This window comes from Acomys russatus, chromosome 30, assembly GCF_903995435.1.
Source record: "Acomys russatus chromosome 30, mAcoRus1.1, whole genome shotgun sequence".
Classification (NCBI taxonomy): domain Eukaryota; kingdom Metazoa; phylum Chordata; class Mammalia; order Rodentia; family Muridae; genus Acomys; species Acomys russatus.
In genome coordinates, this window is record NC_067166.1 from 15535254 (window position 1) to 15554050 (window position 18797).

At 43.0% G+C, this 18797-nt stretch overlaps 1 protein-coding gene across 1 annotated transcript in view; it reads left to right on the forward strand.

Annotated features, from left to right (window-relative positions):
- The window catches only part of Ap3b1 (adaptor related protein complex 3 subunit beta 1), a 202242-nt gene that overhangs the window by 18122 nt on the left and 165323 nt on the right, over nucleotides 1-18797 (forward strand). Inside the window, exon 2 of the mRNA XM_051172495.1 lies at nucleotides 11856-11931. Coding sequence (XP_051028452.1) covers nucleotides 11856-11931 — 76 coding nt within the window. The remainder of the gene's footprint in view (nucleotides 1-11855; nucleotides 11932-18797) is intronic.

The following is an 18797-nucleotide window of genomic DNA, read 5'->3' on the forward strand; positions in this document are numbered from 1 at the left end:
CATCTGTTACTGTGGCACCATGCCCATTATCATGGTGGCATGCCAGTGGCAGTGAGGCGTGGGAGCCAGCAAAGATGAATTGTTTGGATGGAATACACTATTCTGTAATACTAATCAGTTTTGAGCTGATGAATCTACATGAGCTAATGTTAACCAAATACGGCCCAAGTACTATCAGTGAAAATAAAATGTACTTTGACTCACACAGGATTAAAACACAGACACTTTAGACTGCCACTGAGAATAATTACAGTAAGTGTTTACTATGGTTCCTTTGTATGAAATGTAGAGTTTAAAAGAAAAAAAATGCATGTGTGTGTCTTCTGGTAGAATGTGATTAGCAAGGACGTCGTGTAACGCTGTTAGCTGCAGAGTTTATACTGCTTGTGTGGTTCTTTACAGTGCTGGGTTGGAAAGAAGCTCTGTTTAATTCCGTGCTTCACCAATCCCAGTTCTATGATGCTGTGCTAATGAGAGTTGGGTGAGGTCAGGCTCTTCCACAGTTTGTTTTCTGTGCAGGTTTCTTTACTGGTTACGTGAGAATAATACCAGCCACACACACTCACTCCATCCAGACTTTGTCTCTGAATATGACAGCCAAATAAAGTGATAAGGTACAGAAAACCCAGGGGCTGAGTTAGTTATATGTTATAGACACATGACATGTCACTTTCATTCTCACACTGTGACAGTTAACCATAGCGAACAAGTTCTTACACATTTTTTCATAAGAAAAAAGTCAAAGGCTCTTATGCAGACAGACGCAGCATTCTTTTTGTATCTTCCTTTTACTTAATATATTTTGGAGATCTTTCCATATCATCATATGAAACAAGTATTCCTTGAGCTCACTTGCTCTGTTCTTAAAGGGCATTTGATTGATTTCACTGTTGTCAAGCATAAGCAGTTCTGCAGCATACCTTTTTGTATACATACTGGTGTAAGTTAATCTGCTTACAGGAAAAGTTTTTAGAGATAGACTTGTAAGTCAGAGTTTATTGAGTATTATTAGGTTATGATGGGTTTTGCCATTACCTTCCAGATAGTTATGCCAAATCCCCATAACTAGCTCTTTTTTCACACCAAATTAAATATATATTTTAGTACGTCTAGAATTATGTTCCTATTTTTTCCTATACTAGCTCTCTAACTCATTCCCTTATCTTCTAGCCTTGATATAAAGTCCTTTTTGAAGTTGGCCATCAGCGTTATGGAAGACCTGCCCATCTGTACCAGTCTCACTGGGTCTTAGCCATGCCCCATTACTTAGCTATGCCCTGTTGCCCATTCTCTCTCTGTTTCTTGCTGTAGTAGAGATGAGTAGTTAAATCAGTGATTGTGTGACTATCAATGCCCACAATATTGATTACTTGTCCCTTTAGAGAGAGGTTTGCAGACCTCTGTCTTAAGCTAATGTGCTTAATTTTGCATGCTTTTAAGGTGGGTTTCTCATTGATCTGTCATTTGACTGCTCCGCTTGGTGTGACTTTATCTTTCCCCCTTTTCCTAAGATTTTTAGAGTATGTGGCTTAGAGGCTTTTCTCAGTTTGGTACAGCTTCTTCGGGTATTTTTGTACTTTGATTTCCCATCTTTGCTTTTGGCTCTAATTAGGGCTGTTAGGTGATTTGATGACATAAAACACATCTGCACTGTTTCCTATCCTTGACTCTGAGCTTTAATTCGCAAGTTTTCCCTGGACCCTGGCTTCAGTTCCTAGTCTGGTGTTAAACCTGCCCAGAGGGCTTTTAATTTCAGATCCTGTATTTTTTCAGTTCTGAATATTCTTTTGATTATTTTGTTTATTTTCTTCTGGCTTTATTGTATTATCTATTTTGTCCATCTTTCAGTTATGATTTGTGACCATATTTTAAAATTCCTATTTGGTGACTCTGGTATTAAGCATCTGTCATAAATTTGTTTCTACGCTGTTCTCCCCACCCCACCCCCCCATCTCCCTTGACCATTTAGTTTCTGTCATTTTCCCTCTGTCCCCATCTCAAGTTTTGATCAAATTCTGGGTATTTAGGATAAAGCCTTTGGTGAGTCTGAAAAAAATACAACCCAAGAATAATGTAATTTTTTTAAAAAACAAATTTTTCTGTTGCACACTGTCTTCAGTGTCAGCCGACCACTTTGAAATAACTACATTAGTTTCAGGCTTTATGCTGTCTTTCCAGTGACTGTCTTCTTCTCTTACCTCTAGCGCCGTCCTGTCTGTGTGGCTCTTCTGTGGTTTGAAGAGGCCAGGGCATCCCTGGGTGGGCGGGAAGCTTCACCTTGTGCCTTTCTCCAGCAGTGTGCCTCTCCTGCTCCCACTGCGAAGCCAACACTCCTCACTTGCAAAGACCTTGCTCACAGGTTCCTTTCCTTTGTTGAGTGGCTCCCTTTGTTATCTTTTTCAGTCTGTCCTTATGTTTCATTTCCTTCATGTGTTGCCTTATGACTTATAATTTGCTTCTGAAGTGCATTTATCTTTCTTATTTATTAGAATGAAATCTCATGAGGGATCTCTCCCCTCCCACCCTGTTTTCCTTTTATATGTCACCAGTGCCAATGGGACATAAAGGAGCAGGCACTGCGGGACAGAAGAGTAGTGCTTATTTGTCTCAACCTAGAGGAATAGCCTGAAGGTATTCATGACATTCTACACTGGCTTTTTAAATTCAGAGATTGTTGTCCTGTTGGGGAGAAGTTTAATAAAAAGTCAGGGGGAAAGCTTAGCAAGGGTTGAAGGAGCGCCTATACCATATACTCCCTGTAGTCCTGTAAATAGTCTGTAGAGAAGACTGTCTCTCCTGGGGTGATTTTGGTTTCTCCTGTTAAAGGCCATGGTGGGTGACTGGATGGTAAAGGGCAGTTGTAGTTGTAGTTTGTTTTTTTACGTTTTTGTGTGTTGTGAGTGACCGACACATGCCTAAAGCTGTGTGGGGCTCTGCGGATCCAGGGGCAGTGTGGGCAGACTGAAGCCCTGGCACTGTTACACAGCTTGTCAGGAAGGCCAGCAGTCTCGCGTCAGCACTGCGTCCGGTTGTGGTTCCTGCCCTTTTCTGCAAGTCCATTCACACTGGTCATTTGTTATCAGGAGTTCGTCTTCCTGTCAGGAATTTCTCAAAGCCCAGGGTTGAGAGTTTTCTGGCAGTCTTGGAAAATGTATCGTTCTCCGCCTCCCCCCAGATTTTGATAGCTCCTATTGGGGCTACACCTCTGATGGAAGTCACTGTCCCTCAGCACTTGTGCCACACCCTGAGTTTTAGATTTAAGTCTCAGGTGTTGTCTTTGCGTTGCACAGTTCTTGAACTGCTTTGAGGTGCACGGTGACTGCGCAGTGAGTACTAGTGCGTATTTCAGAAGACCTAGGGAAAAGACGTGGAATGTTTTCAACACAGCAAATGCTCAAAGGGCAAGCCCAGGGAGCTGAAGGGGAGAAGGAGAGCCACCTCCTGAAGGTTGCATGTACGTACACATACCGTAAAAAGTATTCAAGGAGGTAGATGTCCTTACCCTGATTTGAACATGTAGTGTATCTGTATGTCAAATATTGCATGGTACCCTATAAATACACATGATGCTTATTTCAAAACACAGACAAGCTCAGCACAGTGATGCAGCCCCTGCAGTCCTGCAAGCGTGCAGTCCCAGCACTAGTTCAGCAGAGGCATGAAGATCTTGAGTTCCAGGCCAGCCTTGTCTGTGTGCTGAGACTGTCTCAAAACTAGTCCTCTGAAATAAGTAAACATTAAACTTACTCAGAGATTCATGATAGCTAAAACCTGACTGAGGATTATTGAGAGAAGCTGTTGATAGATACATAGACTCTGTCGTAGAAGGGTAACTTACTCTATGTTGCCAAGGGCACACACAAAATGCTGGTTGCTGTTTTCGTCTCTGCTGACGTGCAGGTCTAGAAAAGACAAGGTCAGGGTGTTGGAGACTGGTCAGGAGTGTGAGAAAGCCTAGCTGTGGAGGGCTGCCAAGATGGAGAGACTGTCCTGTGGATGATGTAGTGATTGCAGGACTGTGCTCATGTTTGAGAATTGAACAAAGTACACGGTCTTAGAATTGGAGAATCTTGTTATAAGTGACACCACAGTAAGGCCAACAAGACAGTTGTGTGATGCTCTGTCTCAAACTGCTGAAAAGCTTTTCTTTCTTTGAAAAAATTCAATCTGTCATGGATGAATACTCCTATAAAATGTAATAAAAATAAATTACTAGAAAAATACAGTGGAAAAAGCATGTAAAATACTACCCTTTTATTAGATTCAATAAACATAAAATTATACTGTCAAATTGCTCTTCCAAGTTTCCAAGTGTGTGTACTCTGAGTGTCTGTATGTAGCTGGTACTAGACTTTCTCAGAAAACACTTTGAGTGGCACTAATGAGCACTGGCCACTTGGCTTCAGTTTCCTCTCAATTTATATTGCCTTGACAAGGAGTGGAGAAGGAGGAGGGCAGGGCGTTATACTGAGTTCTGGACTTTAGCTTCATGAAGGAGAAAGGCCATTAATACTCTACAAACACACTTCCACCTCGCAGGTTGTTCTGCGAGACTGGTCTTGTTGCTTTGGCCCATATTCCAGTTTATTTTGGTAGAATACAAACACACTTCCTGGTCACAATAAGGCTCGCTTTAGTTTTTCAGTGATGTTCCTGTTCCTTGAAACTTTAAAGCTTATTTTGAATGAGACAGGAAAGGTTATACCATTTAACACCACAAGATGTCACTTATGTAAAAATAAAGTTGGTTCCCTAATATTGCAGGTTATTAGTAAGTGAAGAGGCAGGTAAATAAAAAAGAAGTATGCATGTGAAACAGGTACAGCTTTTTAGCAGGGTTTCAAATGCTGCTAGTTCAATACCATTTCAAAACAGGCATCTTGAAATTATAAGCATTTCTTAATTTCTAAGGGTCATATAGTAGCACATGCTGCTGGTCATTTGCATATATATCATGGAGGCGGAGACACAGGAGCAAGAGGAGCCCATGCACATGAACTGGAAGGTGTCAGCGCTTCTGGGTCTTCCTGCTCTGGTGACAAGTGAAGGGGAGTAGGGAAGGGGCCAGTAATTACAGTGACTGTCTGGGAGGTCATGTGACAAGGGTGGGAAGTTGGGCACTGCATTGAGCAGGGCCTGGGCATTATTTCCTCCCTTGGACCTCAGAGTTGTTAGTCCTTTCCTGGGGCAACACAAAAGGCATCAGTATTTGCCTTGACGACTGTCTTTTTTGTTAAACAAGAACCAAACCTTTGCCTTTAATATCTGGATCTTGTTCTCTAGCTTTTAGTTTGAGAGAACAGGTCAGGACACAGGGTGGCTAATAGAGGCCTTGTCTGCCTGAGCGGAAGAAGAACCAGCCAGGTTCCCATTAGGACTGAACAAGGTGATGCCTGGGTGAGAGGTTGACAGGTCCTAAAATTGATATTTCACTCTTTCTCGTTGTTCATTTTTCTCTCCAGGTAACACTGGGAGGAGAGTTCTGGAACATTCTTAGGGAAAAGGAAAGGAGATAGGAGAAAGCTCTTTTCTTTTTCTAGCATTTGGGTGTCTGATTATTTCTTCTTATTAAGTTTCTATCAAATTCCATTTTGTTTTCTTAACCTGGATATAATTTAAAAGTTTTCTTTTAGATTTTACTGTTTTCACTTAGACAAATATCATGACATAAAATGGGAAAATGGACCAAGTAGAAGGACAAGTTTCCTTGTAGTGCCATTGTTATCCCCCTTCCCCGTCCCACTTATCCCACCTGCCCCCACCCGTCTCACCCACCCCACCCGTCTCACCCACCTCTCCTGCCCCACCCACCCTACCTGCCCCACCTGCCCCACTTGCCCCACCTGCCCCACCTGCCCTACTTGCCCCACTGCTTCCTGTTGTCTTTCAGCATTAAAGAGACTGAGATGTTGTAAGACGGGATTCTAGGTTTACTACAGTGAGAGTTTGCAGCATTTTCATACTTAGTGGTTGTATGTCTTCAGAGACAGGTTTTTCTCTTAAAATATTTTAGTTGTACTTATTTTATTTATGTATGAATGTTAGTCTTGCATGCATGTAAGTATATTGTGTGTGAGCCTGGTGCCCTCAGAGGTCGGAAGAGAGGATCGGATCTCTTGGAACTGGAATTAGAGATGGTTATGAGCCAGAGCCACCTTGTGGGTTCTTGGAATGGAATCTCTGTCTTGTAGAAGAAAAGCAAATGTTCTTAACTGCAAAAGTATCTCTCCAGCCCCAGTTAGTTTTTGTCTGTGTGTTTGGGGGCAGGCAGTGTTCCAGAGGGTGCATATGGAGGTCAGTTACCTTCCACCTCGTTGAGGCCAGGCCTCTCTAGTTCGTGCAGATGTGCTGTATGCTCCAGGATGGTTGGCCCACAGGCTAGGATTATAGATGCATGCCATTGCTGCCAGCTTTTTAAGTAGGCTCTGGGTCTTGAACTCTGGCTATTAGGCTTGTGTGTATGATGCCTTTACCCACTGAGCCATCTCCCCAGCCTAGCAGTTCTTATACATAGCTATTTCTAATATTTAATTAACATAAAAGCACTGGTTATATTTTAATTGGATGTTTTAATTACTATAGGTTTTGGTTTTGTTATTGTTGTCTCCTGCAGTGGTCACTATTATAAAAGTAAAGGTAAACTTTTTTCATAATATTCTTTCTGGGGGAAAATAAAAGTATGGCTTAGCCTTTTTTTAAAAAAAACATTTAAACCCTATATTAATTTGCCTAGGTTGCCATAACACAACTTCATGCATAACCAATAGAAACTTCATAGATTTTGAAAGTGGCAGATCAAGATATCAGCAGCTTTGTCTTTGAGGCCTTTGTCTTCTGGTGGGCTGTGTCCCTGCCTGGTCACTCCTCGCTGTGTGTGCTCTTATCCTCATCCCTTCTTAAAAGATAGTCATGATTGGCATAGGGCCCACCCCACATTCTCAACAAAGGCTGTCTGCACACGGCTTAACTTCAGTGTGAACGGGGGCGGGGACACGAGCCAGTTATCTAGTCTTTAGTAGTCGTGTTACTGGTGACTGCAGCTGCAACACTAAGCTTCATTCCCAGCCCTAGCCAGTTTTTCTTTTTTGTTATTTTTTAAAGACTTAAGTGTTAGTCAGGGTTCTCTAGGGGAACAGAACGTACAGAATGAGTCTGTATATAGTTAGAAAGGGATTTATTAGAATGGCTTACAGGCTGTGGTCTAGAAAGTCCAACAATGTCTACCAACAGAAGGTCCAAGAATCCAGTAGTTGTTAGTCCACGAGGCTGGGCGTCTCAGCTGGTGTTCAGTATCCCCAGAATCCTGAGGAAGTGGGCTCTAATGCCAGTGAAGCAGTGGCCTTGCTAGCTAGGCCAGAGCAAGCAGGCCTAGAGTGAAAAGGAATCTCTTCTGTGTCCTTTATATAGGCTGCCAGCAGAAGGTGTGGCCCGATTGGAGGTGGCTTTTCTCACATTAGAAGGTCCGTGTCTTTCCATTTCAAATACTTTAATTAAGAAAAAGTCCCTAACAGCTTTCTGGGTTTTAGTTGATTCCAGAGGTAGTCAAGGTGTCGACCAAGGACGGCCATCACAATGCCAGGAGTGTTTTGCCTGCATGTATGAAAGTGCGCAGTTTGTATGCCTGTTGCCCTGAAGACCAGAGCTGGGTGCCACATCCCTTGGAACTGGAGTTAACGAATGTTTTCAAGCTTCTGTGTGGGTGCTGGGAACCAAACCCTGGTCCTCTGCAAGAGCAGCCAGTCTCTAACCCACTGAGGCACCTCTCCAGCCCCTCATTTGTTCCTGGTAGGTGCTGGCTGAGTATGTTTAGTATGACTTTGTAGTGTTTTAAGCCTCAAGTAAGAAGGCCGTGTATCTGAAGTGCTAAGGCTCCACAGATTGGTGTTTAAGTGTCATCTTAGGAGGGTCTTTTGGATGTTTTCTTTCTTTTTTTAAAATTATATTTTCACTTATTTTGTGTTTGGGCATGTGTGTTTGTCAGAGTGTGCATGTGGAAGTCAGGGAACATGTAGGAGTTGGTTCTTTCCTTATGCCATGTGGCTCCCAATGAGTGAATGCAGGTTGCCAGGCTTGCTGTTGGTGCCTTTACCCGCTGAGCATCTCACTGGCCCCTCTTCTGGGGGTTTTCATTTGCTTGTTGGATGTGTTGTATGAAGGAGCCGTGTGAGTGGAATTTTTGTTTTTTTGAGACAGGGTTTCTTTTGTAGTCCTGGCTGTCCTGGGCTTGTTTTGTAGACCACAGGCTGGCCTGGAACTTAAAGTGATCCACCTGCCTCTGCCTCCTGAGTACTGGGATTAAAAGAGTGAGCCACCATACCTGGTGTGAGTGGATTTTTTAAAAGATATATTTCACAGTTTGCTGTAGACTGGTAGATTGCAGCTCATGAACTAGTGCTTCTAGTTAGCTTCACCTGTGACCCTCTAGGTCAGGAGCTCTCAATCTGGGTTGCGGCATTTCATGGATCAGATATCCTTGCATAGCAGATATCTACATTATGATTCAAAACAGTAGCAAAATTACAGTTAAGAAGTAGCAATGAAATACTTTTGTGGTTTCAGCGTCACCACAACATGAGGAACTGTATTAAAGGCTGCAGCACCAGGAAGGCTGGGAACCGCTGCTAGGCTGTGCGCCAACAGCTTCCCTCAGTAACTCGAACAGTTTCTTCTCATGAGACTCAGTGATTTAAATTCCTGAATAGACATGAATTTACACCCTCATTTCAAAGTCCGCAATTAATGGCTTGTCTGATCCCATGTGGTTTTCTCAGGTGTAATTTCCCATTGTCTTTAGAACTAAATGTCTTGTTTATATCCGTGGATAAGGTGCTGTGACACTCCTTCTTATCCATCTTTTACAATTAGGATTTCATACAGATGTGCGTGCCGGTGAGAGCACCACCACAGGAGCAGCGTCTTCACAGCACCCTGTGCTCCTTCTCCCTCCTCCATGGTGCGCTAGTTAACATGCAGCTGCCTTCGGTACTATGGCTGAGTTGAATGTTGTGTGAATTAGCCCTGCCTTCCCCTTTTCTGTTTGCTTCTTTGACTCAGAACGATTGTAAATGTTCATTTAACCTGTAGTACTTTATTATTACTGAGAGGTAAATACCCCGACATATGACTTAGTCACATTTTGCTGATGGACATTTAGGTTTTTTTCAAGTTGCTGACTATTATGATATTACTGTAACTAGATTTACTACAGATATTTTCATAAGTTGTTGTATGGGCATGTGCTTTTATTTCTCTTTGGAGAGAAACATATACTTAAATTTGTAAGAATTTCCTATTTTCCAACACAATTTTATCATATTTCTACCAACAACAGTGTGGGAATTCTGGGTGTTCCAGGTACATGCTAGCATTTATTCTTTTTTTTTTTTTTTTTTTTTTTTTTTTTTTTTTTTAGCATTTATTCTTATCAGTCTTTTTTTAAAGCTCTTGTGTGGGTGGGTAATGGTACCTCTTTGCATTTCTTTGAAGAACAAGGATAAAATTCTAGGAATTTATGTTGTTGCTACGTCTTCTGTGGTAAAGTGGATGCTTGACTCTTACCTTTTAAAGTGTAATTGTCAGCCCTACAAAGATGCTTCTTAGTTTTTATTTCAGGGTCCCTGAGAAGTCACACTGAGTTGAAAGATATGCTATAGAGGTGTCCTGTGTCCCCCCTCACCCTCGCTGATGAGTTTATGCTATAGAGGTGCCCTATGTCCCCCCTCACCCTTGCTGATGAGTTTGCCTTTGCTGTGCTCTGTATTAAAGCACACCCAGGACGTAGACATTGATGCAGTTCATCAGTTGTTTGCAGATCTGCCCAGTTTTACCTGTATCATTCCTGTTTGTATGACTAGCTCTGTCTTGTTATACATGTTGGGCCCCATTTCTTGCTGTTCGTTCCAGGGATCTCTTCTGTGTCCAGCCTCCAGCTCTGTTGCTGTAAGATGTGGCCTTGCAGGACTAGAGTTCATGTTCAGCCTACTTCTCTGGAGGGTTAGATCATAACAGCGAGGGCTAGCCACATGTGGCCAGTGGGCCGTACCATGGAGGCACAGAAACAAATAACCACAGCCAGTTGTAGGGAATAATCTGAGTCCTATCTGCTACACCGGGGAGGGCTAGGAAAGCGTAATCCAAGAATAATGCCATGGTTTTGGAGAAATGAAGTCACATGACTGTTGTCTTGTTTTCTTATAAGCACTTAGAATTCTCTTCACAGGACTTCGTTCTGCACCGTTTTCCAACAGGCTCTCACTGTGCAGCCCTGTTGGCTTGGTCACTTTATGTCTTACCTTTTGTATTTCACTATTAACACAAGGGAAACCCAGCTCATTTCATCAACATGCTGCCTTTGAAATAGCCTCTTTTAAATATCCAATGTCATAACTTCCTGTCCTCCCTTTTTTCTCCTCCTGTCTGACTTCTCCCTCCCTTTCTCTTCCCTCTTTCCCTTCCCTTCCTTACTCCTTCCCCGACCCCTGCCCCACTGTCCATAGCTTCTCATGTGTTAGTTAGGCTGGTCTTAAACTCAGGCTCAGGTGATTCTCTCACCTCCAGCTCCCAAGTAGCTGGACTGCAGACACGCACCACAGCTCCTTACCAAGCTCCTGCTAGCACTTCAGCGCTGCTCTCCTTAAGACACCCGAACAGAGTTCACCAGAGGGCTCTGCTGCTGCTCATAACGCAAATCCTCTTTCCCCGTCTTCCTTTCTGTCTGAGACCTCAGATTCATCTTTAACACATGTACTCTCTGCTCCTATAATAAATAAATATATATATATATATATATATACACACATACATACACACACACATATACACACACACACACATATATGTATATATATACATATACACATATATATCTTTTTTGTTCTTTTGAAGGAGGGTTTCTCTGTGTAGCATTGCCTGTCCTGGACTCACTATGTAGACCAGGATGGCCTTGAACTCACATCCATCCACCTGCCTCTGCTTCTTTTCCTAATGTATATTTTAGAACTCCTTTCCCTACTCCTGAGTTCCAAAAGTAATTTTTGTAGTTACTCTACTTCTGGGTGCTAAGTTCTGCCTTAGCTTGCCAGGCTAGGAGTGCTAAACAGAGCCTTCCATCACACAGCTCTGGCTGCGGCCCAAGGACAGAGCATTTGTGGGCTAGTTTTCCTGAGTCAAGAGCTCTGTTTAGCAATCTGTCTTCAAAATTATTTCATTGTATTTAATGAAAAGCGAAGAGAGATATGGATTGTATGTTTTCCTTGATGGGCTGAGAGCACATTGTGAATTTCCCCCCAGGAGATTAGAAGACTGGTCATGACCAACATAAACCGATGGCCAGTCCTCCTCTTCTCTGCAGCTCTACAAGGAAAGGCACAGATAGCTTTGGATAGCGCTAGGCTGTCCTAAGGCTGGTTTTCCAAGACAAGGTTTCTCTGTGTAGCTTTGGCTATCCCTGGACTCATTTTGTAGAAGAGGCTGGCCTTGAACTCACAGAGATCTGCCTGCCTCTGCCTCCTGAGTGCTGGGATTGAAGGCGTGCGCCACCATGCCCGGCTTTTTCCTTGATGATTATGTCAGAGAATTTGAAGTAAGAGACTCTGTGTGCCATGTTCTCGTTGACATTTCATGGGCAAACTGCTGAAGGGCAGTTCTTGTTCTTACCTTTGTGTCCCTGGGCTTTATGACAATGTGCTGCATAGACTTTGTAGGATGAAAGAGGAAACCAACCCTTGATTGTCTGAGTGCAGCTACTTACTGTCGTCTCCTTGTGCTATTTCCAGTTCTCATAAACATGACAAATTTTAATAGCTGTCTTTTGCAAAAAGTCCAAATATAGAGTTATATCTTCTCTTTTGTAATAGGAATGAAGACCTGAAACAGATGCTGGAGAGCAACAAGGATTCAGCCAAACTAGACGCTATGAAGCGGATTGTCGGGGTAAGTCACATTCCACGCGCCAGCCTTCAGTCCACACATGACAACTGTGTAAAGTCACATTGCATGCGCCAACCTTCAATCCACACACGACGACTGTGTAAAGTCACATTCCACGAGCCAGCCTTCAATCCACACATGACGACTGTGTAAAGGCCTCGCGTGAGTCCTCAGCCAGCGCTTACCAAGCATTTCAGTTCTCTCAAATCAGACTGGGTTGGTTACTATACTTGTCACTCAGTTTGGCTTCAGATAGCAAAAGGTGTCATTGCATCCTTGTTTGCTGTGATATTTTCCAAAATGGATAATTGGAAGAAGCATCTGGTCCCCAGAGAAGAAACTTTAGCAAATGAAATAAGTGATTATTATTGCCAGGGAAATTCATTGTGAGAATGGTAGATTCTGTGGCAACAGCGCCTGTGTAAATGGACACCACTGTTCTCAAGAATTAAGTTTCTAGCCGTAGGGACTTAGAAAACATATTTAAGCAAATCAGGGGGTTTGATTAAGAGATCAAAGTTGACTGGATGAAGTAGTGGTATTAAAATAAAAGAAAGAAAAAAAGCACTTCCTATTAATTAAAGCATTTCTAAGAGATAATTGACATTACAGGTACAAAACGCAAAATATTGGAAATGGATCCAAACTTAGAAAGGTTAAAACTGCTTACCAAGGAAGAGAAAAGGAGCTCAGCGTGTGTTAAAGAATGAGATGACAGATTGTTCAGCTGCTGTTTGTTACTAGTTAATTCTCACTGCCTCAAGCTACACTGTGCTAAGTAATTTTCTTTACAATTATTCATTTAGGGCTGGAGAGATGGCTCAGAGGTTAAGAGCACTGGCTGCTCTTCCAGAGGTCTTGAGTTCAATTCCCAGCAACCACACGGTGGCTCACAACCATGTATAATGAGATCTGATGCCCTTCTGGCATACAGGCACATATGCAGACAGGACACTATATTAAAATAAATAAATAAATCTTTAAAAATTATTTATTTAATAAATAGTAATGTATATTGCTGTTTAAAATTTTCCTGTTGTGGTGGTTCTAATGAGAATGGCTCCCATACAACTTACTGTTATGTAAACGTTTTTGTTTTAGTCCCAGGTGTGGGATATGGGGCTGATTCCGATTGTCCACAGCCATAAACTATTCGCCTCATGTGGGCTCTGAGAAGGGCTCCTTTCCTTGTCAGCTGCAGATAGTTAAATTCCGAAGACTCTGGGGAGGCAATAAATGCTTGTGTATGCATGCGCACGCATGTGTGTGTATGTCTGTGTGTCTGTGTGTCTGTGTTGTTCAAGAAAGAAGAAGACTGCAGTTTGATGAGGAGAAGTCGGAGATACCCTGAAAGGTTGGACTTGCCCCAGAGAACCATGGACCCTAACCAGCCGGAAGTAGCTACGCTAAGGGCTCCCCTTTTCCCCACTAACCGTCTTTATCTCTTACTTGGTGTTGGGGTAGAGAAAGGTAGAGATTAAAGAAACTAAAATAAAATAGATTAAAAAAAAAAAGGGATGCCAACACTCTCCCTCTGCCTGCTGCCTGTGGATCAGGATGTAAAGCCCTCAGCTACTGTTCCAGTGCCACGCCTGCCTGCTTCCCTGTGTGTGGACCATGGACTGACCTCCCACTTAAGCAAGCACCACTCCCTGCCACTCCCTAGTTTACATGCTTTCTTTTATAAGAGTTGCCTTGGTCATGATGTTTCCTTATAGCAGTAGAGCAATAACCCAGACACACTTATTAAAATAGTTACTAATGTTTGACTGGACCTTTAAAAGGCGCAAGTCAATTCTACTTTTTGCAGTGAATTCCTAAAATTGCTTTCATGGTTTCAGCTTGTCTCCTGCAACTCTCAGGCCTGTATTAACATGCAAAGCAAAGTCTGCCCTAAGGGCTTTAGACTATGCCTATAACATTCCATTCTATTAAATAATTAATTTTACCAAACCCTAGGATACTGTTGTAATTCCTGCTTCAGAGGTAGGGTAAGTATGTTAAATATTTGATAAAAATTAGCCAGATGTGGTGACCCATGCCTGTAATCCAAGTACCCTGGGAGGCAGAGGCAGGCAGATCTTTGTGAGTTCAAGGCCAGCCTGGTCTACAGAGTGAGTCCAGGGATAGCCACGGCTACACAGAGAAACCCTGTCTTGGAAAAACCAGCCGTAGGACAGCCTAGCGCTATCCAAAGCTATCTGTGTCTTTCCTTGTAGAGCTGCAGAGAAGAGGAGGACTGGCCATCGGTTTATGTTGGTCATGACCAGTCTTCTAATCTCCTTGGGGGAAATTCACAAATGTGCTCTCAGCCCATCAAAGAAAATACATAATCCAGGCATGGTGGCACATGCATTTGACACCACCAATTGGAAGGCAGATGAATTTCTGTGAGTTCAGGGCTATCCTACTCTATGTAGCAAGTTCCAGGACAGTCAAGGCTACATAGTGAGACACTGCCTCAAATAAATAAATAAAAATAAATACTTATTTAAATTATATTTGTGATATAGTACAGATTATGAGATTAATTGTAGGGGAAACTTTTGTTGTCTTTAAAAACTCAGTTATGTAAACATGTTTTGAACCCAACAACCTAAGCAGCAGGAGGCAGCTAAGGAGAATTATGCCCTCTCTCCCATTAACCTCTCCTACCTGGTGTGGGGGCAGAAGGTATGGAAAGGGATTAGGGTGGATAAGGCTTGGAACGGAGAAAGATATAAAAAACTGCAATAATTTTTTTTTAAAAAACAGCTACAATTAATCATTAGTTTTTATTTCTTTGACAGATATATAGAAAAAACTATTATATGTCACGTTTTAATTTTTATCTTTTTGTTGTTGTTTTGTTTTCAGAACAGGGGTTGTCTGCACAGGTCTTGTGCATGCTGTCAAAATTGTTGAGTTCATACGTGTGCATCCTCTCTGTTGTGTTGGAGAACTCTGTTTCCTTGAAGCCATCTATCTAGTTCCTCTGACTTTTATAATTTCCCTCATCCTCTTCCACATACAACCTTGAGGCTGGGTGTGGTTGTGAATAGCTAGAATCCTGGCATTCAAGATACAGATCAGCAAACCTTTCTTAGTTCAAGGCCAACCTAGCCAACACAGCAAGTTCCAGGACAACCAGAGACACCTGGAGAAACCGTGTCTCAAAAAACAAAGCCAGCTAACCAGCCAACCAACCAACCAGCCAACCAACCAGCCAGCCAGCCACAGCTCTAGAACTGGGGCAATGGAGTTAATTCTTGAACACTAGCTTACTTAAATTGATTGATCTAAACCATGTGCTCTGAAGCCACATACCTCCCTGAGCCTTGTGGAATTCCACGTAGGACTGAGCGGCACGTTGTGGGCCTCTGCTAAATACCATCTACTGCAAGAAGCTTCTCTGACAAGGATTGAGTGCTGTAATGATCTGTAGGTAAAGCAGTAAGTTTTACTGCTGTGTCCATTTAGCATAAAAATAGTAGTACATTTTCCTTTAGAGCTCATGGCCTGTCTAGGCACAGGTCTGTCTGCGACATTTTTAATGGACATAGATATAATATATATGACAGCTGTACCAAGAAGGCAAGATTAAAAGAGTCCACATTGTCATAAGTTTAATGTGTTTTACTTGACCTGATCAGTGTTAAGTCTGAGTAGATTCAGTAAGATTTTATATATGTATCTATCTGTCTGTCATTTATATGTCTATCTCTCTGTCCATCCCTCTGTCCCTCTATCTGCCTTTCCACTCTTTTACCTCTTTTACTCCTTAGGAAGAAACACTACAAAATTACACAAAACTTGAAAACTTAATATAAAATAAAAATTCTAGATTTTAAAAGGTAGCTAGGGAGACAGGCAGATCTCTGTGAGTTCCAGTCCAGCCTGGTCTACAAAGTGAGTTCCAGGACAGCCAAGGTGACACAGAGAAGTCCCGTCTCAGAAAAGACAAATAAACAAAAAGTAGCTAGGGAGGTGTCCTAGTTTGTAAAGCACTTGGCTTGTGAGATGTCTTAGTTACTACTCTTTTGCTGAGAAGGCATACCATAACCAAGTCAACCTTTATAAAAGAAAACATTTAATTGAGGGTGAAAGGGTTAGTCCTTATTACCATGGTGGGAAGCACACAGGCTTGGCACTGGAGCAGTAGCTCAGGCTTTACACCCTGATTCACAGACACAGACCCTGGCCTGGCCTATCCCTAGTGGCATACCTTCTCACACAAGACACACCTTCTAATCTTCCCAAACAGTTCATTAACTGGGGACTCAGTATGCAAATATATGATCCCATGGGGGACCTTTTTATTCAGACTACCACATTCCACACCATAGCCCTTATAGGCTTGTGGCCATATAGGTCTTCATAGTCTTTGACAGTTTCAACACTGTTTAAAAATCCAAAGCTCTTCTGAGACTGAAGGCAGTCTTTTAACTGTAACCCCCTGTAAAATCAAAATCTAATAGCAGATAACATATTCCCAACATACAGTGGCACAGAATACACACTGCCACTCCAATAGGATAGTGAGGAAATGCCGGAGCAAAGCCAAGACTGAAAACCAGCAGGGCAAACTCCAAATCCTGTAAGTCCATGTCTAACGTCAAATACTCCAGATTCTTCCAGCTTGGCTGACTGCAGCGTCTTTCTCACTCTAGGCTGTTCCACACATGGTCTGCAGCTCTCCTCAGCTGGTACCCTGGCTTTGGCATCGCCAACATCTTGGAGTCTCCAACACAACCCAGGCTTCACCTCTGCCTCTTCAGGCTTCCATGTGTGGACTGCCTCGCCAAACCCATGGCCTCGTCAGCTTGCCTTAAGAACAGCAGGGGAAGCCTCCATAGCCCCTTTCCTGTTCCTTTCTTGACTCTAAAGCCAGAGCAGGGGGGCCTAAGCTGCCAAGTTTTTCTGCTTGCTGGGCCTGGAACCTGGGCCCTTCTTAATTATATTTGCATAAGCCTTCAGTTGTGGTTGTCTCCTTTGCTAAGCTTTCTTCAGTTCCTTTGCACAGGTTGGCAGCATAGCTGGGTTTGCCCTGAGGTCACTTCTCCTTTCATTACATGTAGCGTCAGGATTTTATTTACATTGAAACCTTTTATCTCCCTGTGTTCCAGCATTACGTTTCCTGGTGCTTTTTTCCTTCTTGTGCTGTACATTCTATTTTTCATTGCCCCACTTTTTCCTTTTCATTCTAGATCTGGATAAGTGTGATCACTAATAATTACACAACAGAGTCAATGCTGGACTGTCTTAAAATCTCCTCTGCCAGCCATTAATCCAAAATTTCAATTTAGGTCCAGACAAAATGTTAAGACAAGGGCGAAAAGCAGATCTTGGCCAATGGACCACAAGGCCACTTACTAATATTCTTCCCCTCTGAAACCTTGAGCTGGGACCACATTGCTTTCAGAACTACTGTCTTCCGTGCTCCTAATAGTATGGGTCAGCAAGCCTTGCTTAAAGCACTCAACTGCTTTTCTAGTCCATGTCCCAAAGTCTTGTAACATGCATGGTTAGGCCTGCCATGGCAATACCCCAGTTCTTAGTATAAAGTCCTGACTTAGTTACTGTTGGGTCTCAAGAAACTCCTTTTCCCAAATTCTGGCAGTTGGAGAAAAGTCAACAACATTCCCTCAGGAACTTGGGAAGGTAGTTCCTATATCCCAGGAGTCATTCTCCTTGTCCCACATAAGGAACCAGTGACATGCCTGTGGCGTCATTCATCATAACAGGGGTTATGCCAGCCATTCAGGCTCCCTCAGGCCCTACCACAACAATTTAAAATCACCCACCCCAGCACACAGGCTACCTTTTCCCAGCTCCCTATAACCCTGAAGATTACCCAGCCCGCCCCCAACACCCCTCAGTTGTTCCTTTGTTTTCCCAAGCGAAACCTTGGCAGTTTGGAATGGCTATCTTGGTTTTCTTATTACTCCTCTTGCATTCAGTAACTGCTCTGTTGCTGTGACTCGGTGACCAAGGTAACTCATATAAAATAAAGCATTTAATTGGGGGCTTGCTTATAGTTTTAAGAAGGTTACTCTATTATCATTATGGTGGGAAGCAGAGAGGCATGGCACTGGAGGAGTAGCTGAGAGCTTTACATCCTGATCCATAGGCAGCAGGCAAAGAGAAAGGGACTGGGAGGAGAGGGAGAGAGAGAGAGAGAGAGAGAGAGAGAGAGAGAGAGAGAGAGAGAGAGAGAGAGAGAGAGAGAGAGAGAGAGAGAAAAGCTGGGTTTATAGCCGTGAAGAGACACCACGACCATGGCAACTCTCATAAAGGATAGCATTTAATTAGGCTGCCTTACAGTTTCAGAGGTTTAGTCCATTGTCATCATGACAGGGAACATTGGAGCGTGCGGGCACACATGGTGCTGGAGAAGGAGCTGGGAGTTCTATCTACATCTTGATCTGAAGGCAGCGAAAGGAGACTGTGCCAAACTGGGTATAGCTTGAGCACATGAGACCTTAAAGCCTGCCCCCATAGTGACACATGTCCTTCATCAAGGCCACGTCTACTCCACAAGGCCACTTCTAATGATGCTACTGCCTATGGGCCTGTGGGAGCCAAATACATTTGAACTACCACACTGGGTCTGGTAGGGGCTTTGAAGCCCACCTCTAGCAACACACCTCCTCCAACAAGGCCACACCTCCTAATCTTCCCCAAGTTTATCAGCTGGAGACTGAACATGCAAATATATGAACCTCTGGGGGCATTTTTCATTCAAACTGCTACACGTGGGGACCTGAGTTTGATCTTCAGAACCCTCATTAAAAGGCAAGCATGGGGCTAACAAGGTTGCTAAAAGCACTTGCTTTGCAGGTCTGATGACCTGAGTTCAATCCCAGAACCCACTGTGTATGGAGAGGACA